Below are 22,246 nucleotides of genomic sequence, written 5' to 3'. Positions count from 1 at the left end.
TAAAGCTTCAGATCTCGATTGAGTTTTTCGTTTGTCCTTCTTTCTCTGCTCATAATCAGTATAAGGCGCATGCATGACTTCGCTTAGAGATATATCACTCTTGCCATGAAGTAGAGTAGTTTCTAAGAACTCAAACTCCTCAGGAAGTGACCCCAACAGCATCAAAGCCAAATCTTCATCTTTGAATGTCTCATCCATATTTAGCAAATCGGTGACTAACCGATTAAATTTGGTGATGTGATCATTCATTGTGGTACTGGGACGTAAGTGAAGCGAAAAGTCTTTTCTTCAAGTGGAGCTTATTTTGACTGTTTTTCTTCAAAATTTTTCTTCAAGTGCCACCCATAACTTATTTGCAGAAGTCTCCTTTGAAAAAGCATACCTCTGCTCTCGAGAAAGGCATGATCGAATTGTGCCACATGCCAACCGATTGATCGCCTTTCAATCTTTCTCCTGTACATCATCTGGTTTCTCTTCATCAATGGCAATGTCTAGACCCTGCTGAAAAAGGGCATCTAGAACCTCACTTTGCCACATACCAAAATGGCCCGTGCCATCAAAGATCTCCACGGCCAATCTTGCATTTGCAATTGTCGGTCTTGTCCACATAGACGATGTTGAAGCTCCTAAACCGACCGTTTTCTCCATAATCTTTCAATATACCTAAGGAAATCTTTTCTGATGTGGAAGATCAGTTTAAACTGCAACTACAGAGCATACGATATTAACCTTCGACTCTGATACCACTTGTTATTCCAATAGGGTCGGAAGCTTGTAAATTATTGTACTAAAAAATCACACAAAGTTCAATTCCCAAGAAAGAGAGGTGGATCGCAAGGATCTCTTAAGTACCAAGTCTTTCCTTAGTCAGAACATCCCTTCTATCGTAATTTAATAGTACAATTAAATACTACTATTATACCCTCAAATATTGAAAGAAAAATAGGACAAGAAAAAAACACAAGAATTTTAACGAGGTTCGGTAAATTATACCTACGTCCTCGGGCACTAACACCAGATGATAACTTTATTATCTCCAAAATATTACAAACAAATAGAATTCCTTAAGAATTCTCAAATGGGAGAAGAGAGAAAACTAAGAGAGAAAGATTAGTTGGGATGGTTGAAATGAAAAATGATTAGGCCTATTTATAGTTGAGGTTCAGGGACCAATTTGCAAATGGCCTAAAAAATTAGGGACCAAAATTGTAATTATCCCATTCAACTTTAAACAACTTGCCTATCACTTTTTCTTTCGGTGCCAATTGCACCTCCCATTTTTGACTTTTCAACACCCCCTTAATTGTCTTTTCAACAAGTTTAGCTTTTTCCCTTATCCGAATTAGGCTCCTTAAGCTCTTGAGCTAGATTAAACAAATTCACTTGTTACAAATTCATTAATCATGCCTTTTATTCGGTTATATTATAATTCGCTCATAACAAGAATTTCAACTATTACTTAAAAATGCATTCGGCAGCACATACATTTCAAAACCAATATAATTCTTTCATTCATGAACACATTCGGCTATGTTAAAATAAATTTTTAACAATTTAAGCATCCTCTTCTATCAACTAATATGAGATTTCATACATTAACATTTCACTCAATTGACATATTAAATATTTTAACCCTCCTTCACTACATGACAACAAAACCTCGACCATTTAACATATAACAACAATTTTCCTCAATTCAACTCCTAAGTTCACTTTCGGCTCTTACACAACAAATAAATAATTAACTTTTAATTTCAATATTTAGCAAACTCAAACATTATCTTTCATCCATTACTAATTCAAAACATTAAAATATTCAAGATCCAACACATAGTAGCCAAAACCGAATATCATAAGCTAATGACTTCACCTTAAACTAACTTATTAAGCCTTTAAATCAACTTCTAACCATCTCACATTTAAAATTATCCATCATCTAATCTTCATGCTTACATGCCATAACCGTATGGTTCTTATCACACTTGGACCACAAAATGCTTAAATTTCACAAATTCTAATTACTATCATAAGCTCAATTTTGGCAACACTCAATTAAATACTTACAATTTAGCACTAATTTAGCATTTCAACATAGCCGATTGTCATTAAACAATTAAGCCACAAATATTAAATTTTATCAAACTCAACCAATTCAAGAATTAACAAACTCAAACCTTATCCTTCTACCATATCTATTTCAAAACATTAACACACTATCCATGAAGTAGAAAACTTCCATGGCCGAATATACATGACAACACCAAACTTAAAATTTACACATGGGCTAAGTAAAAGACTTAGCAACTATCTCAAATTCACTAAAATTTTAAAAGCAAACTCATGGAACATACCTTAATTCAAGATATCTAAAGGACCGAATGCTTAGCTTCAACCTTTCTTTCACTTATGGCAATGGAAGAAGGAATATGGAAAACATTGTTTTTTTTTTGTCACCCTTTTTCCTTTTATTTAATTTTATTTTCATGTTTTAAATTCATTTCATTTAATAATGTATATATATAAAATACATATATTTAACTCAAGCAATCAACATGGTCGGCCACTAATTTGGAAATGGCAAAATTGACATGCAAATCCTCATCTATTAAATCATATAATGTTTGGCCATTAAAAAAAATTTAACCAAGCACATTTTCTAAGTTTCCAACTTAAGTCCTATTTAATGATTTCACATTCAATTGATAAAAATCATTGCATCAATTTTTCACACATGCATTATCTCATATAATAGACATGAAATTTAACATTTAATTATTTTCATGACTCGGTTTTGTGGTCCCAAAACCACTTCCCGACTAGATTAGGGCTATTACACTTTTCATCGCCGGATAGAGCAGTTTGGTAGCTCGCAAGGCTCATAATCTTGAGGTCATGGGTTCAAATCCCGTTCCCGCAACATTACATTTTTTTGACAAAAAAAATTAGACTTGACCCTATTAACTAGTTATTTTTTTCTTTTAGGGGTGTATTATATTTCAATTCCAGTCAACTATAACGAATCTTTTATCCTCTTATCTTAAATACATTGCCCTGGGCGGATACCGGGAATCGAACTCGCGTCTTCTCCTTGGCAAAAAGAAATTCTACCATTCGACTATATCCGCATTTTCGTTCTTGATTCTTGATATGAAATAATATTTGGTCAAAGCTAGGAAAGATACTTTCTTCAGTTCAGGGCGATTTTATCAAATTCTACTACTAAACCAATCAACAATCGAAATTATATAACAATTCAAATGCTTATCAATTAATCAAATTACAAGTTATTAGCAATTAATATTAATTTATATTATTTGTTATTAATATTAAGTAATTAATAAGATTTATATTATTATATTTATATTAATATATTTTGATTTATAAATCTATATTTCTATATCATTTATTTTATTATTCTATCTATTATTATATTATCTATTATTATATTATCTATTTATATATTATTTTTATATATTAGTATTATATATATTATTATTTCTATTTAGTTATTATTTATATTTAGTATATTTAGAATTTATTATTATTTAATTTAAGTTAAATAGAAAATTAATAATTTAATTTAAGTATAATTAAAATAAATTATTAATTTAATAATTTAGAATTTCATTTTTTATTATGATTTTGATTTTATTATTTTCTTTTCATTCAACATTCAAATTCTATTTATTTCATTCAAGGTACATTCTGACATGAAGTTTGATGACCCCCTCTAATTTTTTTATTTATTTTCATTTTGGCAACTTATACTTCTATATTATTGAATGTGCCTCAAAATCTGAAAAATTCATGGAATGGTCATTTTGGATCCGAATGGATAGATTCAAGAAATAAGAGAATTAAGGATACCCACTAGAAAAACTAATCCAATCCATAAAGATGTACCGGAAAATACAATATTTTTGTTACTCAACCAACCATCAGGAGAAGCAAATACAACAGGTACACTAATCAGTAAGATTGACGAAGTAGCAATTAATGCAAAAACAACCAATTGGAAAGCAATAGTCATATTTCTAATCCTCCAAGCTACCAACAAAAGAACTATACCATTTGATCCCTCTATGATATTGACCAAAAAAATTAATAAAATGCAAGGTAAAGGGATTTTACCATGAATCGATTGATTCTATATGACTTATTTCCAACCCTTTAACCACTTTTATTTGGACATGGGGTCGAGGGTGATTTTTTTATTTCACGTTCACAAATAGGCATGCTAGATTATGCATTTCATCTATCTATATATATAGATAAATAGATTGACCTATAGGTTCACACACGATATCTTTCTATACATAGTGATGGTATCAACTCATATGGCCATGTTCGATTCGGTGGAATAAAAATAAAATAGAAATTAGCTTTCGGAGAGATGGCTGAGTGGTTGATAGCTTCGGTCTTGAAAACCGATATAGTTCGAAACAAAGAACTATCGAGGGTTTGAATCCCTCTCTCTCCTTTTGCTCAATGAATAGATTTCTTTTTTTATTGTTTTTTCCTGGCTTTTTAATTAAGAATCTTAATATTAATAAAAGGTAATGGCTCGGCTGGGTGGAATAGCCGAGCCAGAAAAAAATATTTTAGATAGAAAATGAGTTGAAACGAAAGGAAAACAAAATACTTTTTAAATATCACCTGATTTCTTCAATATATATAGTGCAATCAAATTGATTCCTACATTAAGCATTGGATCTCATGTCTCAGTTATCTCAGCTAAGAGGAGTCATGGAAAGAATAGGCTCAAAATCACGATCAATTCCTTTTTCAAATCCCGCTGCGACTGCGCGAGCTCTTCCTGCATTCCATAAATGACCCACGAATAGAAAGAATCCTAGAATAAAATGAGATGTAGCTAACCAACTTCTTGGAGAGACATAATTGACTGCATTGATCTCGATAGCTACGCCACCTACAAAATTTAAAGACCCTAAAGGAGTATGCGTCATATATTCCGCAGAACGCCGTTCTTGCCAAGGTTGTATGTCTTTTTTCAACCTACTCAAGTCCAAACCATTGGGACCTCTTAGAGGTTCTAACCAAGGAGTACGCAGATCCCAAAAAATGCATAGTTTCCCTTCCAAAAATGTCTTCTCCGGTCGGGAAACACATTAGATATTTATCTAACCCAGTAGGCCCTTGAGCGGATCCCACGTTAGCCCCAAGACGTTGGTCTCTAACTAGAAAAGTAAATGCTTAAGCTTGAGAAGCTTTTAGTCCAGTGGGCCTGTAAAACTCACTAGGATAAGCGGTATTATTGAACCAGACAAAGCAATAAGCAATGTAACCAAAAACGGATAAATCACCTAAACTATAAGACAAGTAAGCCTCTCCCGACCATAAAAGTACACGGCGAGCCCATGCAAAAGGTTTGGTTAAGATATGCCAGATTCCACCAAATATACAAATAGAACCTAACCATACATGTCCTCCAATTATCTTCCAAATCGTCCACACTAACAATCCACCATTCGCCTCCGAAGGGCGATTTTAGTAAATAACCAAATATAACACTTGGGCTAAGAGTCAAGTGGTAATTTTTCTTACATCTCCCCTCTGAGCCTGTGTATTGTATCGCCCCAAAATAAAGAGCCTTGAATACTAGAAGAAAAGCACCTATACCTAGCAAAATTAAGTGAATACCCAAAATTATGGTCATTTTATTTCTATCTTTCCATACATAACCGAAAAATGGAAAAGATTCTTCAAGAGTTTTAGGTCCCAGAAGTGCATGATAAATACCGCCAAAGCCCAATACAGTAGAGGAAATTAACTGAAGTACTCCAGATACAAAGTATGGAAATGTGTCTATAACATCTCCGCCAAGACCTACCCCCTAGCCTAGAGTAGCTAGGTGGGGAAGTAAAATTAATCATTTTTCATACATGGGTTTTTCTGGGACTAAATGAGCCACTTCAAATAGGTTTATTGCTCCGGCCCAGAATACGATTAATCTGGCATGGGCTATATGAGCCCCTAATAGTTTACCAGATAAATTGATAAGTTGGGCATTCTCGGCCCACCAAGCGAAACCGGTGGCTTCTTGGTCACGACCGGCTAAAGCTAAAGTTTCATTAAAGAGCGTTTCCACGAGGTAGAACCTCCTCAGGGAATATAAGGTTTTCATGAGGCTGATATTGAGCTGCCATCCAAGCACGAATACCTTCGTTTAAAAGAATATTTTTGGTGTAGAAACTCTCAAATTCAGGATCTTCTACTGCACAAATTCCTGGGAAACGAAGTCATAGGCACGTAGGTTCAGAGCAAGACCGACTACTCCAAGAGCACTCATCCATAAATCGATTATTGGTACAAATAACATAAAGAAATGTAACCAACATTTATTGGAAAAAGCAACCCCAAAGATTTAGGACCAAAAGCGGTTAGCGGTGACCATTGAATAAGTTTCTTCGGCTTGAATTGGGTTAAAAGCACGGAATGTATTTGCACGATCACCATCTTCAAATAAAGTATTATCTACGGTAGCACCATGAATAGCGCATAGTAGAGCCGCGCCCAATACACCGGCAACTCTCATCATATGAAATGGGTTCAATGTCCAATTATGAAATCCTTGGAAAAAGAAGATGAATCGAAATATAGCTGCTACACCAAAACCAGGCACAAAGAACCAACCAGACTGACCTAGTGGATAAATCAGGAATACAGAAACAAAAACAGAAATTGGACCAGAGAATGCGATTGCGTTATAAGGTCGCAATTGAACAGACCGCGCAAGTTCAAATTGACGTAACATAAAACCTATTAGTCCGAAAAGCGCCGTGGAGAGCAACAAATGTCCACAGACCACCTAATTGACACCAACAAGTAAAATCTCCTTGTGCTTCAGGACCCCATAGTAACAACAAAGAATGTGCTAAACTATTAGCAGGGGTAGAAACTGCGGTGGTTAAGAAATTGCAGCCTTCCAAATAGGAGCTGACCAATCCATAAGTATACCACGAAGTTACAAAGGTTGTACTTGTAAACTAACCCCCTAGAGCGAAATAGGCACAAGGAAAGAGCAATAGGCCGGACCAACATATAAAAACGAAACGGTCCCTACGTAACCAGTCATCCATAATATCAAATAAATTATTTTCATCTTTGGTAAACTTACCAAGGGCTACAGTCATAGCAATCCTCCTATTCAACTACTTCAACCATTTTCGAGCACCTTATGTTATGGGGGCGCTGGGGGATTCGATTTTTTATGTATGATTTGATTTCTCGTGCACTGCCCCTTATAGTTAATTGGTTTCGAATATAAAAAAAAATATTTTCTTGTATTGGTCCATAACCTGACTTAAATAAATCCATTAACTCAATTCGTTTATTCTTTTCTATTTTTACTAGTCGTCTGAACCATGAATTGTCTTATAGCTCATCAATCAGATAGATGAATTTTTTGAACGAACTTCAATTCAAGGAAGAAGTGATACTTTCTCTCGCTACTGGTTGATCCCTAGATCTACCCCTCCCCCTCCATCAACTAATCTTATTCTTGGATCTTGTTCGTGAAATTGATAAAAATCAATATTTTTATGTATTTTTCTAATTTATATGTGTATTAAATTACTATAGTCTGATATATTTCCTTCATTTTATTTCTTTTATTTATTGTTATTGTTTTCTTTCTCATATTTCCTTCAGATGAATATAAAACAAAAAAACTCCAGAGGCTATTTTTCATTTCACGGGTCGAGAAATCCACTTCGAATCTTTTTCTGATATACAAAAAGTAAATAGAAAAAGATTCGAAGTTCCTATTTTTCAATCTAATACAATATTTAATAATATTAAATTTAAATAATAGGATACTCAAAATGAAAGTTTCTTTTTCGCATTCACTCTCCATCACATTGGCAGAATAAAAGTGGAGGTTTTGGGTAAAAATGTAGGCTCGAAAAAAAGTTTGGACAAAAAAAAAATGGCTTTTTTAGAATATAGGCAGGGCCTCGAATAATTTTTTTCGGCCCTTGAGCCTGGCTCGGCCCAAATATGCAAAAAAATAAAAACTATTAATTTGTTGTTGGTTTTTTTAAATATTTTGCTACCATTTCACTATTATGTTGCTACTATTTTATTGTTATTGTATAATTCTTATTTTATTGTTAATTTTGTTAATATTTTAGAGGCATTTGCTTGTTAAGTTACACCTATCTTAGTGTTATTTTAAGTATTCATATTGCTTTTAATTTATTTTCAATATTTATTTTAAAGTTTTTAGTATTTTTATGTATTATATATATTTTAAAAAATTATATAAAATTTAATACGGTCAAATCGGGTCCGAATTTTAGCATTTTTATTCAGGTCAAGCTTAGGCAAAATTTTAAACCAATTTTTGAGGCCTAGCAAACTAGCCTGAATTTTATTTAGTCTCAACCCATAAACACATCTAGATATCATTTTCTCTTATTTTTCTGTTATTTTTCATGTTTTAGGTCATTTTCAGGTACCAAATCTTTAGAATTGTATTTCTTGATTAAACTCAAACAAGCTTCATGATACACCTTTAGTAGCTTAATAGCGTAGCCCAGCTCTAAGCTTATGCCCTAACATTCTACAATGGAAGCAAAGTCGACCCACTCCTTTTATAAAGGATGGTTTGTTTCATTCCTTCTACATTATACATAGCTTTCCTCAGGGATCTCCAAACTCCAATAGCAATGGCTTTTCCAGTCTCTAAACCTGGAAGAACAGCTAAAGAGATGATAGGATCTGAAGGGTATTTTCGTAAATGACCCCTCGTGGGAAATGAAAAAGGAAAACAGTTGTGGAGATGCGGGGGATCGAACCCCGTGCCTCTCGCATGCAAAGCGAGCGCTCTACCATTTGAGCTACATCCCCTTCGTTGTTGGATTTCTAATGTAATTTATATATTCGTAATTTTCGTTACAGTCTTTTCCGTTTTTCTTGTAACAGGTCTGGTTATCTTCTTGGAGTTTTATTCCCTAATTGTTAGTGTTCTAATAATTCGAAATAAATAGATTTGAGTGTACTTATATAATATCCTTTAATTTAAGAGTTTAAGGATTCTATAGTTAGTTTAAAATAAATATGTTTTAGGTATGAAGTTAGTTGCTTAAACTCGAAAGTTGATTTAAAATTTAGAAGGTTTAGAAAAATAATCTAGAAAAAAATTCTTGTTTAAAATACAGGTTGAGTTCAGACTCCAATTTTCAAAAGTCCAAACTTAATCTATTTTTAAATTTATAAATATATATATCATATGAAAAATTAAATATACTATATAATAGAAATATTAAAATATATATTAAGTTGTTTATTTTAAAAAATTAATAAAAGAAAATTGATGTAATTGCAATAAAAGTATATATAAATATCAAATAAAATAAATTTATTTATTCCTATAAAAATTAATACAAGCTAGTTTAAATTGGTTTGAGTCGACCATTTATAAATATGCACATGTTTTAGCAAAACTTAATGCCTATATTTGGAACCAGCTTGGAACAATGCATGATATTTTATGAGATAAATCTCAAATTTATACATAAAATTTAATTTGATCAAATTCTTATAAATTATTAACACAATTATTAATATAGTATCATATTACATACACAAATAATTATATCTAACTAATATAAAAATAATTTGATGTATTTATTTTTAAAATATATAAACTTGAATAAAATGAATGTTTCATATATAAATATTTGAACCATAATCAAAGTTTTATGGACATAATTACACTAAATCAAAATTTATGCATCAGTAATAGTATAATTTTATTTTGGTTAAAATATATTTTGATTCATTGTACTCTTTATACATTTGGAATTTAGTCTCCTTACTTTTCACATTTCAAAAATCTGGTTCAATTTATTAAAATTATCGATGCAATGTTTTGAAATAAAAAGAATACTCACTTGATAGCTATGTAACAAAAAAAAAACAACATTATTGTGGACTTGAATCTAACAAAAGAATTTTAAATACATTCATAATAACACTTGCATGTTGAAATTTGAAAAGTAATTTGACTAAATACGCAAAGAGTATAAGGACTTCAAGGATATTTTAAACTTTTATTTTTGTTACAAACAAAATCTGATTGAAAATATTTTTTAATATTAAAAGAAAGGAGAAATTACACCCAATGTCACTAAACTGTTAGTAAGTTTACATTTTATTGCTCAACTTCAAAAAGTTATAAAATGATCATTAAATTATTTGAAACTTTTCATTTAGTTACTGCACCATTTGAAAGTTTTTATTTAAGTCATTTGGCTATGAAGTTTTATTCTTTAAAAGTCTAGCTAATGAGCTCCAAGTGACAATTCGAGATCGATATGGTACATTAGTACCCATCAACAAGTAGGAGAACGTACTTTAGATCCAAGCTGATCTAACGATTATAAAATGAAAATTGAATTGTAGAATAAAATGAGAAGAAGAGCTTTTATTGGTGCAAGCGGTGAGAATGAAGAAGGCCATACAACAACAATTTTAACAGCCCAGTAAATTAAATTAAAACTTTTGAATAGTTCATTGACCATTTTGTAACTTTTAAAGTTGAGCGACCAAAACATAAACTTATTAATAGTTTAGTGATATTGGGAGAAGTTTACCCTAAAAGAAAATAGCTTTAACACAATTAAATAGATTCATTTACGGGTGAGTATTCGATCGAATTGAGTCGAGTTAACAAATTCTATTATTTATACTCAATGTTGCGTTTACATGCACCGATTATTTAACTAGAAGACGAAGTACAAAATTATACCGATTATTTAACTAGAAGACGAAGTACAAAATTATACCGATTATTTAACTAGAAGACGAAGTACAAAATTATTTAACTACATAAACAACATAATGGTTTTGCCTTTTAACTTAATAAGTAAACATTTATCAAAATAACGTAGCTTTACATTTTAACTTAATGGTTTTGACTTTTAACTTTAGAAAAGGTAAACATTTATCAAAATAAAGTAGTTTTACATTTTTTTATTCAGATTTTTAGATAACTCGAATTGTGTAATTATATTCGAGTTAAATCGAAAAACTTAATTTTTTATTCAAGTTGATTCACTCAATTAACTCAAACAACTCAAATTTTTAATTCAAAATTATAATTTTTATTAAATTTTTCAAATCAAATTAAATTTTACTCACCCTAAATTTTTTAAACATAAAAATATATAAATATTTATGTATAAAATATAGCGCTCCTCGTTTCCGGAACAAAGATAATAAAAATTTGTGTTGGTCTAAAGCCCTAAGAAGAATAAAAATTTTAATAAAAAAGAAAAGAAAATTCATCGATCAATATTTCTCCCCCAATTCCCAAAGAATTTGATTATCGCCATTTATTGCTCACCTTCGGTGGGTAAACTTCCCCAAATCCTTGCGCCGCCGCCGGCTGCCATCCAAATCTTATGTAATAAACAAATTCCCTCAAGGAACCTATTAAATTTGATCTGATAATAACATTATTATTGGCTATAATTCTGAATTAATTCTTTATCTGCGGAAGTAAACCCTAGATCTTCTTCCTTTTTTGGTTTTTTTTCAGCAGCATCAATTTTCGATCGACCGGTAGAGCAATTAGGGTTTCCAAGAAACGGGAATGGACGACAGCTGTGCGGTTTGTGCTGACAATTTGGAATGGGTTGCCTATGGCGCCTGTGGTCATCGGGACGTCTGCTCCACGTGCGTCTCTCGTCTCCGATTCATCTGCAACGATCGCCGCTGCTGCATCTGTAAAACTGAATCCAACGTCATCTTCGTCACTAAGGTTAGAGCTTCGCTCTTGTTTTGGTCGCCAATTTTAATTTTGAATTAGCATTCGGATTTTTAATGATTTAGTAATTAGGTAATTCCTTCGAATCTTTACTAGCGGATGATAATTAGTAAGCCAAGTTCGAGTCTTTGTAACGAGTCTTTTTGGTTCTGGTTTGTTTCAGGCTTTAGGGGATTATACGAGGATGATAAATGACTTCTCTGTATTGCCATCTGATGTAAGAGAAGGACGGGTGGGTTCTTATTGGTACCATGAGGATACACAGGCCTTTTTCGATGATGTTGATCACTACAGGATGATCAAGGCAATGTGCAGGCTTTCGTGCAGTATATGTGACAAGATGGATGAGCAGTCCAATGATGGGGTGAAGCGGCGAGGGAAGTTTAGGAACATTGAACAGCTGAAAGGTCATTTGTTTCATAAACATAGATTGGTTATGTGCAGCCTGTGTTTGGAGGGTCGAAAGGTAAGGTTAATCTGTCATATTTCTAATGAAAATATGACTATGGTCTAGCATTGTTCCCTTTTAATGATTCGATTGTTTGTCCATTAGAGAACGCTGTGAAAAGCTTTATGTGTTGATTATCTTTGTTGGTTGGTTTCCTTTGGGCGATGTAGGTGTTTATTTGTGAACAAAAGCTATATACTAGAGCACAGTTACATCAACATATAAACACAGGTGACTCTGAGGTGGACGGAACTGAGAGTGAGAGAGGTGGCTTCATGGGGCATCCAATGTGTGAATTCTGCAAGACCCCGTTTTATGGGGATAATGAATTATATTCACACATGTCCACAGAGCACTATACATGTCATATATGCCAAAGGTACTGATGCTATTTCTGGCATTGATTTTAGAACTTATTTGTTTGCATGTTAATTGTTAATGTGCAATGCAGGCAGCATCCAGGACAATATGAATATTACAAGAATTATGATGACCTTGAGGCAAGATGACTTATAAATTTCTTTTTCTTTTCTTTTTCCTTTTTCTCCTTGTAAAGCTAAATGGAATTTAAAATTGTGTGCTGCAGATTCATTTTCGCCGAGATCATTACCTATGTGAGGATGAGGCTTGCCTTGCCAAAAAGTTCATCGTCTTCCAGTCTGAAGCTGAACTAAAGGTGCTATCTTGGGCATGTAAAATTTGTTATTTTTTCCTATTGTTTGAGTATGTCCTTAGGGTAGCTCAGAATATTTTTTCTCAATTAAAGCTGACATGTTTTTCATTTTTATCCTTTCAGAGACATAATACCATTGAACATGGAGGTCGCATGTCTCGAGCACAACGTAGTGCTGCTTTACAAGTATGTATCATCCGTCTAAATAATATTCACATCAGTTTTCCCCAATTCACTCTGATATGTGCGCATTTGTAGATAAGTTGGTTACTTGTTTTGTTAATATAACTGTACTTTTTCTAGATTCCAACAAGCTTTCGGTATCGTCGAAGTAATGAAGAAAATCGCCGTGGAAGGGGACGAACATTTCGGCGTGAGGCTTCTGATAATGACTATCAACTTTCAATGGCCATTGAGGCAAGTTTGGGAATGGCCAGTGATCCTCCAGCATCATCTACAGCACAGGCAGTCTCTAATCATAGAGACACAAATGATATTGATCCGCTTGTTCAGCCTTTTGAGTCATTATCTACAACAGATGCTGAATCATCTTCAAGATATCTTCAAGCTTTGGGGACAGGTTCAAGGGGTGGACCTTTGCAAGAATCTTCTTTTCCTCCTCTCCCTGTGGCTCCCAGCACCAGTCAACAGAAGTCCCAACATAGCTCAGGTTTACCGAATAACAACATGGCAGCGCATCTACGGAGACAGAAGAATGGGAATAAAAATGCTTTGAGTTCAGCTCAAGCTTGGCCAGCAACAAGTCGTAGGACTGGGCAAGCATCAAGTATTTCAAGTCAGGTTAGACCAGGAGCAAATGTTTCAGCTGTAATATCGCTTGGTAATGGTAGTGGTAATGGTAACAGGGTTGCACAGTTGGGCTATGCAAGCTCGACTCAGGCTCATGCTCATGCTCAGGCTCAGGCTCAAGCTCAGGCTCAAGCTCAAGCTCAAGCTCAGGCTCAGGCTCAGGCTCGACCCACAACGGCAGATATATTGATGTCATCTGGTTCTCGAACAAGCTCTGGCAGCAAAAGTAGGATTAGCCATTCTTCATCAGCTCCAAATCTCAGTGATGGTGGATACTCAGAACCATCTGCTTCTGATTTTCCTCCTGTTTCTGCTGCACAAGGGCACAAGCAATCCTCAAGCAGCCAGGTGCTGACAAATGTGGAAGATGTTCGTATGGCCAACAAATCTTTGGTGGAAAAGATGCGAGCTGCTCTTGATTATGATGAAGAAAAATATACTGCTTTTAAAGAAGTATCTGGACAGTATCGTCAGGGCTTAATAGGCACAGACAGATATTTGGATTATGTACATCAGCATGGCTTGTCACATCTAGTTCTTGAGCTGGCTAGACTCTTGCCTGATGTTCAGAAGCAGAAAGAACTAATTGACACCTACCATGCTAGTTTACAAAGCAATGGTCTGCAGGAGAATGGTGGTGGGGCCGAGGGCAGTGTGTTGTGGAAGGAGAAGGATGCCTCTAAGAAGGGGAAAGGAAAAGGGAAATCAGTTGATACTGCTGGCAGTAATTCAAAGGATGTTCTGGCCGATAGTATTCTCAGCACTGTCCGCCAATTGCAGTCAAGTTATAAGCCTACTGAAGAAATTACGGAAGTGCTATCAAAGGATGGTTACCGTCCTTCCAAAGGTAAAGCAAAGGTGATGGTGGAGGAGCAGCAGGTGCAACTCAATTCAAGCAATCAGCCATCAATAAGAATTGGGGGCCAAAATGAGTCCTTACCAGTGAAAGCTGGATCAGGGGATGGGGGTGGTGGTAGCAAGCAGCGAAAAAAAACCTCAAAGTTCCACCGAGTTCGGCTTGGTGATGGTTCAATGGCATCACTAGTGGATCTCAAAAATTCTGAGCCAGACCCTGAACCTGAACCATTAGATAACAAGTTTGATGGTAGCCAAAACTCAACTGGAGCACTGCCTGTACGGGGGGTATGGAAGAAGGGAGGAAGTAAAAAGCTCTTTTTATAACAGGCAATCAGCCAAAATCTTACTGGAGAAATGGTGTTTGACAACATTTCTTGTTTAGAAATTATCTTAATAGTGCCGTCAAAAAGTGATCGAGTTTTGCTATGAGCTCGAAACGCTGTCAATAGATGAAGAAGATTCTATTAATGGCCTGGGTTTTTTTTTTGGGGGGTTAGCCACTAATACATTGTGCCCAACATGGTAATCATGAATGATCTTTTGGATTCTGGACGTGTTTGTTACAAAGTTAGCATGCATTTTCACCGAGTATAAGAAAATTACAAAGTTGAAGACTTTTGGTTTGTTTTTGATACTTATAAAGGTTCTTGATTTGTCTTCATACAATGCCTTCATACTTCTCTTTTGCTTTGTTTCCCTGCCTTGCAAGTAATCCTTTTTTTTTTTTTTTTTTTGCTCTTATTTGGATTTTCAAAAGAAAATAATTTAAGTTAGGTTTGTTGGATCGAACATGAAGTCTTAACATCATGAATGATGGTTGACTAATGCTATTGCTACAACAAAATACCAGGCTGAACCTCAACATTTTATACGGTGATTCACAAAGCTTATGGATGAAAACTTGGAAATTTGATTTCCATATGATCCATATTTTGAATATAAAAAAGTTAATAGTTTGTATTTGTTGGATTCAAACTTGAAAATTCATTCTATTGGTCTTAATTTAAACTCAATCCAACTTGTTTTGATTTGAAAGTAAAAGTTAACAACTCAATTTTGTTAAATTTAAACTCGAATTGACCAACTTGAATCTTAAACTCAAAATGGCTTGAACTTGAAATAATTTATTATCTTTCCATTTTCTATCATTCTACTTTTCCACCTAACCAAACCCACCATTAATAATCCATCTTTACTCAACCCATTTGAGGGTAAACTGGTTATATATCCTTCTATAAAATAAAATAGCGTTCCATATCCAATAAAAACAATTTCATTAGTTTATGATTTTGTTGCTGAAACTTAAATCTTATTTCTTTTAAGTGGTTACCTTTAACAAGAAGTATCAAATTGAAAATCGAAACTAAAGTTGATGTTACAAAGAAGAATCAAATTCGAGGTTAAAGCATTATCAGTTCACTCACTCTTTGTTCTTGACTAAGATCTACATTTCATGTAGCATTTACTTTTCAAATTTCAAAGTCTAATCGATTCGATCACCAATATAGTTACAAAAACTATGGAATCGACGCTTACTACAATTCATTTTTTATTGGAATAATATAATTTTTGGCCCTTGAACTTTGCAACTAGGTCTTCTTTGATACTTATAATTGTTTTGGTGCACTTTGGTACTTGAAGTTGGCAACTAGATTTATTTTTGTCCATGAATTTGGATTCCATTAAGACTTGATAATGTGATCAATGCTCTTGGAGCAAGATTTGATTAGCTAGTCAGATTGATTGGACAGAGAACCGACTAGTATATTGATTTAAACAAAGTGGTGAACTGATTGAATAGAAAACTATTCGATACTGGTAAAATCGAAAACTAGGACAAAAACCAATAATCAACTTGACATCCTGATTAGTGTTTCTCGTGTCTTGGTTCTAGCCTTGTTGTTTGCCATGGGGTTCTTCTTAGCCATTGATAATCAAGTTCATATTGTGAATTCAATTTTCTAGGAAATCAAGCAAGCCTTAACAATTTAGTAATATTTACACAATCAAATTTTATCTTAGCAACAAGCTGTACCAAAATCAACAAATTTATTATAATTTTTTTTAAAAAATATTGAAATTATCAAAAAAAAATGCACTAATTGGTGATGAAGAGAATAACATTAAAATCAACGATTTCAAAATCTTAAATGTCATTGTCACAGATGATCTCTAACCACATTCTCAAGTTTTTTTTTTTATAAGTTGAAAATTAAAAGGAAATTGACAAAGATGAAGATAAACTAAGAGAGTTTTTTTTATTGTTAAAATATTAATTAAAGAAAATTTTGAAGTTTTAATATTTTAATTTTTGTTTCATGCGCGTGTAATACTAATAGGAGTAGTAATGGCCTTGTTTTCTAGTTGTCATCTATGAGAGTGGGGTTGAGTTGTTTTAAAAGAGTAAAAACTATATCATTCTTCTTTGTTACTTTTTCATTCTTCTTTGTTACTCTTCCTGTGAAACAAACAAGAAGAAAAAGGGAAAAAGAGAAAATTTAGAAACTTTAGTTTTATGTAGCAAATAACAAAAAAAAAAATGATATGGACTGATTGCATAGAAGTCCTTGGCTTTAGTCAAAGTAAAAAAATGTCACATTAGCAATTTGTTAGTGGATTAATGAGATTTTTAACGGCAATGGCCAATTTGAGTAATTATCTTAATTAGAGCAACTAAATTAACAAAAAAAATTAAAGTGACTTTGTAATTTGCTCAAGAAATATAAAAAGAAAAAACAAGGACAAAGTTGAGCTAAGTTAGTAACTCTCATCTCTCAATTCTCACCATCCTTACTCCTTCGACTATCATCCTTAACCCCATTGCAACTACCAAAAAGTCTTCTCTTGAACCCCTACCAATCGAGCCTTATCAACTCCACCAGTAAACATCATCCTCCATAATCATATCCTTATGTCATGAGGCTAGTACTTTAGTCTCGCAATGCACGACCTTAGGCAATTCCTTTGCTATGAATTCACTTAAGTCAGTCTCACTCTAGAAAAAATTGAGGATTCTCAAGAGAAATACCTTTATTTATAGTTGAGCTCCCTCAGATCCAACAATATAATTTAAATTACATCAATGGTAGAGATCAAAGCCAATCTACAAATCAATATTCTTAAGGAATTTTCCAAGATCCCTTAAGATTACTTTTTATATTTACCATGGTAACCCTAGTTCTAATTAAGTGCTTCACTAGGCTACTAAGGCTTCAAGTACATGAGTTTCTCCACATGTTCCACGAATTGGGCCAGTTCAAGTGGGTTGATTGAGCCCCATTTAATCAATTAACCTCTGTGGGACACTTTGTATGCATTTGTAACGGGCTTTGATCTGTTTTCCATGACATTCTCCCCTACCCATTCTCGCGGCGCCCTTGTCGCGTCCTCGAATGACCTTAGTTTGACTCGTCTTAGAACTGCCTCAATGCTTCGGTCGATTCCCGACTAGACTCTCCGTCAGGTAGTTTCACCCATTGGAACATTTTCCTTGGCTTATGACTTTGCTATTGTCTAACTTGAATTGATAAGTGTCCAATTGAACCCTTTGAGATATAGACCCCAAAAAATTCAATTAATCAAGGTTGAAGGGTGAAGAGTTCTTCCATGACTTCTAAACCAAGAAGAAAAGCAACTTCTAAAATAAACAAAAGAGAAATAACTCAAAGAGTTGAAATTTATTAATCAAGGTTTGTCCATAATTAATAATGAAGAGGCCTTTATATAGGTCAGTTAATTACATTAAAATAAAACTCTTAAGTATAATGAAATTATAATTAATCTTAAATAAGAAAGTTTTAGTATAACTTGGCTAAGAAACATAAAACTCTAAACAACTTTAAATACTTAAAAATATCTTAAAATTTAGAATAAATAAATAATAAAATAATAAAATCTAATATTTACAATATTGAGTTCATATATAATAAAAATTAAGCCTAAAAATCAAAACCCAGATGATTTAAACTCGAATTAAATCCTGAAACTCGTAATTTCCTAAAATGACCCAAAATTCACGGGCATAAAAAAGTACATTATCGGGCCTCCGTCTTAGCGAAATGGGTTCGTAAATAATTACCACAAATATCTATGAGTCTAGTGATGTGTTTAATTAGGCTTTGATTAGGTGAATTTAGTCTAATTAAGAGTAATTAGTAAAAAGGATTAAATTGAATAAGGGTAAAAATTGAATTATAGATTAATAGAAAATAAAAGGGGCCAAATAGGAATTAAGCCTATTTAAGAATTTGAGGCAGCAATTACTTCATAAAAATCTTAGATTTTTATGATTTAATTATACAAATATCTTAATAAATTATAATGAATATTATTTTATTAGATAATGTAATTTATATTGATTAAAATTATGTTATTATATTATAAATTAAATCAAATAGTGACAAATGTATGGTGATGATAAAATACATGTGTAATGTTTGTATTTATACACTTGTAAAATATTTATATATTTTCTTAAATAATAAATAAAAGATATTTATGAATTAAATATTATTATATTATTATTATTAATTTTATTAACTAATACATAAAAGAAATAAAGTAAAAGAATAAAAGAAACAAAGAAGAAAAGAAACAGAGACTATTCGAAACAGGGGAAGGAAAAAGAAAGAAAGAAAAATAGAAGGAAAAATTAGGGTTTGAGGCTTTAAACTTTAATTTGGTAAGTCAATTAAGCCCTTTTCTTTTAATTTTGATGTTTTAGAAGCTTTAGAACAAAGTTTTGTTGAATTTATGTTAAGATTTTGAAAGTTATTAGGTTTTTGAACATAATTCATGTTGAACAAATTGATGAATTAGGGGTTTAATTGATAGAATTTCTAGTTAGAATTGATAAAAGGATTAAGTTGTAAAGTAAGCTATAAGTTTTGTGTTAGAGGGACTAAATTGAAAAAAATTGAAATTAGGGTTTTATGGTGAACATTAGATAGTTAAGTTGAATTTGGTAGAAAATTGAGTAGAAATAAGGTCTGAATTGAGATAGAAAAGTAAGTGAATTTAGTTAGGATCAAATTGAAATTAAGGTAGAAGTTGAATAGAAATTCAATTATTTAATATAAATTAGTATAAATTATTTTAATTTATGTAGCTAGCAAAGAACCAGAGGCATCGACACAGAAGAGAAAAGAGAAGATTATCGAAGAGTAAACTCGAGAAAATCAGGGTTTGTATTACTATAATTTAAACTACTATTTATTAAATGTTATATTTAAATTTATGTGTATGGTAAGTAAAATTTTAAGGTAAGTATCAATATTGAAATGAATGAAATTGAGATGAAGTATGATTATGTATAGATATTTGATAGTATATTGATTGGAAATTGGAAAATTGTATTGAACTGAATTGTGATTAAATTAAGAATGATTTGAATGGAAAATATGAGAAAGTGATTGAATTGAAATATGAAAATTGAATACCCTATTAAGTAGTCGGGTTGAATCGGATATAGTTGACATGTCATAGGATTGAAAGAATTTGGGGATTTTTCAGCTTGGCCAAGGAGACACTGAAGTCACTATCCGAAGAGGCACTAAGTGCCATTCTGGTGTGTTTGGGTGGATTGTTCTGGTGTGTTTGGGTGGATTATTTTAATGTGTTTGGTTGGATTATTTCAGTGTGTTTGGTTGGAATCTGTATATCTGCCAAGGTCTGAGTCTTGTTAATAGGGGTAAGGTGTAATACCCCTACCCGTATTCATTGCCGGAATAAGGTACAATGCATTACCGGAGTTTACAAATTAAATTTTTTTATATTCAATATAGCCCCTTTATAAATATCTAACATTCCCTGCAATATTAAATCGAGACTAATCCACATCAACCAAATCAATTTAACATATTTTCAAGATAAATTCATGCATATTTATAAGATAACGTCATCACATATCTAAAATCAGGTTTGTTAACCATACTAATGGCTTACTTTACATTCATTTCACGTTAACATTTACTTTGTTAGCTTATACAAGCCATTGATTTCCAAAATAAAGTTTCTTTATATACCGAAATCCTGAGGTTGACAGTGTGATGTGTCTCCGACCAAATCCGACCTCCGAGCTCTTAACACTACAAAACAGGGAAAAAGGAAACGGGGTAAGCACTTCGTGCTTAGTACAATACAATATTTTCAATACAATACAATAAACATCTATATATCCATTCAATGCATTATTACCCTAATATGCATAAACTCAACATTCAAGTTAGTACAATAATTTCCATGTACCAATAATATATACCATGATTGATGAGCTCGTCAATACCATGATTTCCATTTCCTTGCTATTTTTCCATATTTATCCCGTTGAATTTATCGAAATTTCGATGGATTTTCAGAGGTACACATTTATTGTACAATTCCGGGTCCGTCAATTCATATTCATGTGCACATATCCATTTCAGAGAGCACACTCCATGAACCTCAACCTTGCGGCGGGATTACCGGTCGAGCTAAATCCTGCAATATAAACTCATAGAATATTGTCGGGATTACCGGTCGAGCTAAATCCTGCAACGACAATTACTCTAATGAGCTTGGATCTGAATTACCAGTCCGAAGCTAAATTGAGACCCTAATTCGGATTACCCGTCCATGCTAAATCCATTTTACACATATTCTTCGGGAGGGCTATATCAGGTTAGGATCACTCGTCCGGGCTAGATCCTTTTTACCGTCAATTCCTTTTCAGAGATCCATCGAATTTTCCTTTCATTCAAACGAGATTTCTTCCCATTTTATCAAATATATCAATGTTTCATAAATTTCCATATAATGAAGATTCAAATCATATTCATATCAAAAACATGCATTTCAAGCATTTAAGAATATAATTCAAGTTACACGAACTTACCTTGATACTTGTTTGTAAACAATAAAAATCTACTAATCCCAAACTTTTTGCTTTCCTCGATCTAGCTTCGCATTTGAATCTTCTGGATCCAAATAAATAAATTTAATTATCAATTTAATACATTTCATGTTCATATGCAACATTCTCTATAATTCAACTATTATTTATAGTTTATTCAAAGCTGTCTACTTGAGTCATAGTCACTAAATTATTTATAACTTGATCTACGGAACTCCAAATTAAGATCCGTTAATTTTTCCTGAAACTAGACTCATATATATTTTTACCATAAAATTTTCAGAATTTTTTGTTTATCCAATAAGTACAGTTTATTCTTTAAAGTCACCCCTGTTCTGCTGTCGACAGTTCTAACCCTTCTTCACTAAAAATTAATTATCTCTTCATACAGAATTCAAATAATGTTCTCGTTTGTTTCTCTTAAAAATAGACTCATTAAGGATTCTATACATATAAATTTAAGCCCATAATTGTTTTTCTTAAATTTTTTATGATTTTTCAAAGTCAGAACAGGGGAACCCAAATTCATTCTGACCTTGTCTCACAAAATTAATTATATCTCAAAATTTACAAATCCATTGCTTAACTATTTCTTCTACGAGAAACTAGACTCAATAAGATTAATTGCATATTTTTTTCATCTTCTAATTCGATTTCTACAATTTATGGTGATTTTTCAAAGTTAGTCTACTGCTGCTGTCCAAACTGTTTTTGTGTAAGCTGTTTATTACCATTTTTCCCCTAAGCTTTTAATAAATGATAATTTCGTCCCTA

General features: G+C 32.7%; 1 protein-coding gene, 2 non-coding genes and 1 pseudogene across 4 annotated transcripts; 2 read left to right on the top strand and 2 right to left on the bottom strand.

Annotated features, from left to right (window-relative positions):
* Window positions 1-4,387: 4,387 nt before the first annotated feature.
* Window positions 4,388-4,480, top strand: TRNAS-UGA (transfer RNA serine (anticodon UGA)). The gene has a single exon. It is a non-coding gene; the product is annotated as a tRNA-Ser (tRNA).
* A 1,532-nt stretch (window positions 4,481-6,012) lies between these two features.
* Window positions 6,013-7,379, bottom strand: LOC108479012 (photosystem II D2 protein-like; annotated as a pseudogene).
* A 1,419-nt stretch (window positions 7,380-8,798) lies between these two features.
* Window positions 8,799-8,871, bottom strand: TRNAA-UGC (transfer RNA alanine (anticodon UGC)). The gene has a single exon. It is a non-coding gene; the product is annotated as a tRNA-Ala (tRNA).
* A 2,348-nt stretch (window positions 8,872-11,219) lies between these two features.
* Window positions 11,220-15,249, top strand: LOC108479588 (uncharacterized). 2 transcript variants are annotated; one of them, XM_017782291.2, is made up of 8 exons: window positions 11,220-11,431; window positions 11,570-11,788; window positions 11,958-12,260; window positions 12,413-12,621; window positions 12,694-12,742; window positions 12,829-12,918; window positions 13,039-13,101; window positions 13,219-15,249. In XM_017782291.2, the coding sequence occupies exons 2-8, from the start codon at window positions 11,621-11,623 to the stop codon at window positions 14,905-14,907; spliced, it is 2,571 nt and encodes an 856-aa protein (XP_017637780.1). In that variant the 5' UTR covers window positions 11,220-11,431; window positions 11,570-11,620; the 3' UTR covers window positions 14,908-15,249. The 2 variants fall into 2 exon arrangements, with proteins under 2 accessions (XP_017637780.1, XP_017637779.1); XM_017782290.2 differs by having other exon boundaries at window positions 11,567-11,788.
* Window positions 15,250-22,246: the final 6,997 nt, after the last annotated feature.

This window comes from Gossypium arboreum, chromosome 12 (assembly GCF_025698485.1).
Source record: "Gossypium arboreum isolate Shixiya-1 chromosome 12, ASM2569848v2, whole genome shotgun sequence".
In the NCBI taxonomy this organism is placed as follows: Eukaryota; Viridiplantae; Streptophyta; class Magnoliopsida; order Malvales; family Malvaceae; genus Gossypium; species Gossypium arboreum.
Note: the sequence above shows the minus strand (reverse complement) of the source record. Positions and strands in the feature narration are given on the sequence as shown.